Here is a 1,283-nt window from a genome sequence, read left to right as displayed (position 1 = left end):
GCCCTGAGATTTGGGTTTATTCAGCTCCACCCTAAACTAAACGAAAAAACGCTATGACACGTCCCAAGGGACCAAACCATACATTGTGGACCATGCACTTCTCCCTTCCCCCAAGGATGCTGCTACCTCTAGGGTGGTGGGCAGCTGCTCCGTATCACCGTGGGGGCGGGGGCTAGCAAGGGGTTCAACTGGGTGCTGGGTCTGTGACATTCAGGGCTCAACGCCGGCTGCCTCCTCCTCTTCCTCTGGATCAGGAGGTGCAGGGAGCAGGGAGATGTAGACCTCATTGACCTCTGTGTCCAAATGTCGGCCACCCCGAGGCGCCTCCAGGTTGAGGATGCCGTCGTGGGAGAGCGCGGCGCGGACCCGCCAGGGGTCCACATCCGCAGGCAGGACGTAGGTGCGGCAGAATTCTCGGGACACGAAGCCGTGGCGGTCCAGGCGCTGGGGGTGCCGGGCAGACACCTCCAGCAGGTTGTCCACAGTCCTCACGGTCACCTCATCTGGGGTGAAGTGGCTCACATCCAGAAAGGCCTGGAACTTGCCCTCACTAAGCCGAAGCTCCGAGGCCCCCGCCCTGCTGCCCTCCGCCGCTTGGGCTGCCCGTGGCCGGACGTAGTAGCCGTGGTAGAGGGTGGGGGTCAGGATCTCTTCTGGCAGGAGGCCTGGGGGGCAGAGGGAGAGAAGGAGAGAGGCGGGATGAGGGACGAGGGGTGGGAAGGAGGTGAACTCTGGGGAGATCGGGGGTGAGGCCCGGGGAGCGAGGAGGGGAGAGTCGGAAGAAGCAGGGGAGGGAGGGATGACAGGGACTGGACAGAGGGGACTGAGAAGGGAAATGGGGGCGGGGAGCAAACCTAACGCGATCTGGGGGGTCGGAGGGGAAGCCCCCACGCCCAGGCAGACGCGGCAGGTGTCAGCACCGCGGGCACAGCCCGCACCGAGGTAGGCAGGAAGGGGAGGGAGCCGAGCTTAGAAGGGGTGGTGGGGGGGGTCTGGGGTGGGAGACGGCTCGCCCCAGGAGTTCACTTAAGCCTGGAGTGGGGTGGAGGCCAGGATCTTTGGGAGGTCAGCCCAGAATTTCAGGAGGTGGGGGTGGGAGGCAAGGGGGTGGTGTCCGGGCCGTACCTTCCCCGAAGCGCTGCTCACCCAGGCGGCTCGGGTTGGCAAACTCGTACTCAGTGGTGGCCGGGTGGGCATGTGGCACCGAGCGGCCCGACATGGCTGCAGATGCGGCGGCGGCTCAGGTCCGAGGTGCGGCCCCAACAGTCGCAGCGGGACCCCTC

General features: G+C 65.5%; 1 protein-coding gene across 1 annotated transcript; it reads right to left on the bottom strand.

Annotated features, from left to right (window-relative positions):
* HSPB2 (heat shock protein family B (small) member 2) lies at positions 1 to 1,283 on the bottom strand. The gene is made up of 2 exons (XM_084976032.1): positions 1,126 to 1,283; positions 1 to 665 (listed from the first exon to the last, which is right to left on the bottom strand). The coding sequence occupies exons 1-2, from the start codon at positions 1,217 to 1,219 to the stop codon at positions 211 to 213; spliced, it is 549 nt and encodes a 182-aa protein (XP_084832158.1). The 5' UTR covers positions 1,220 to 1,283; the 3' UTR covers positions 1 to 210.

The sequence above is a fragment of the Sus scrofa genome, chromosome 9 (genome assembly GCF_054392235.1).
Source record: "Sus scrofa isolate SSC_HxYL_T2T_F1_AM1 chromosome 9, Sscrofa_HxYL_maternal_Yorkshire_Landrace_v2.0, whole genome shotgun sequence".
NCBI lineage: Eukaryota > Metazoa > Chordata > Mammalia > Artiodactyla > Suidae > Sus > Sus scrofa.
This window is presented reverse-complemented; position numbering and strand designations above follow the sequence as displayed.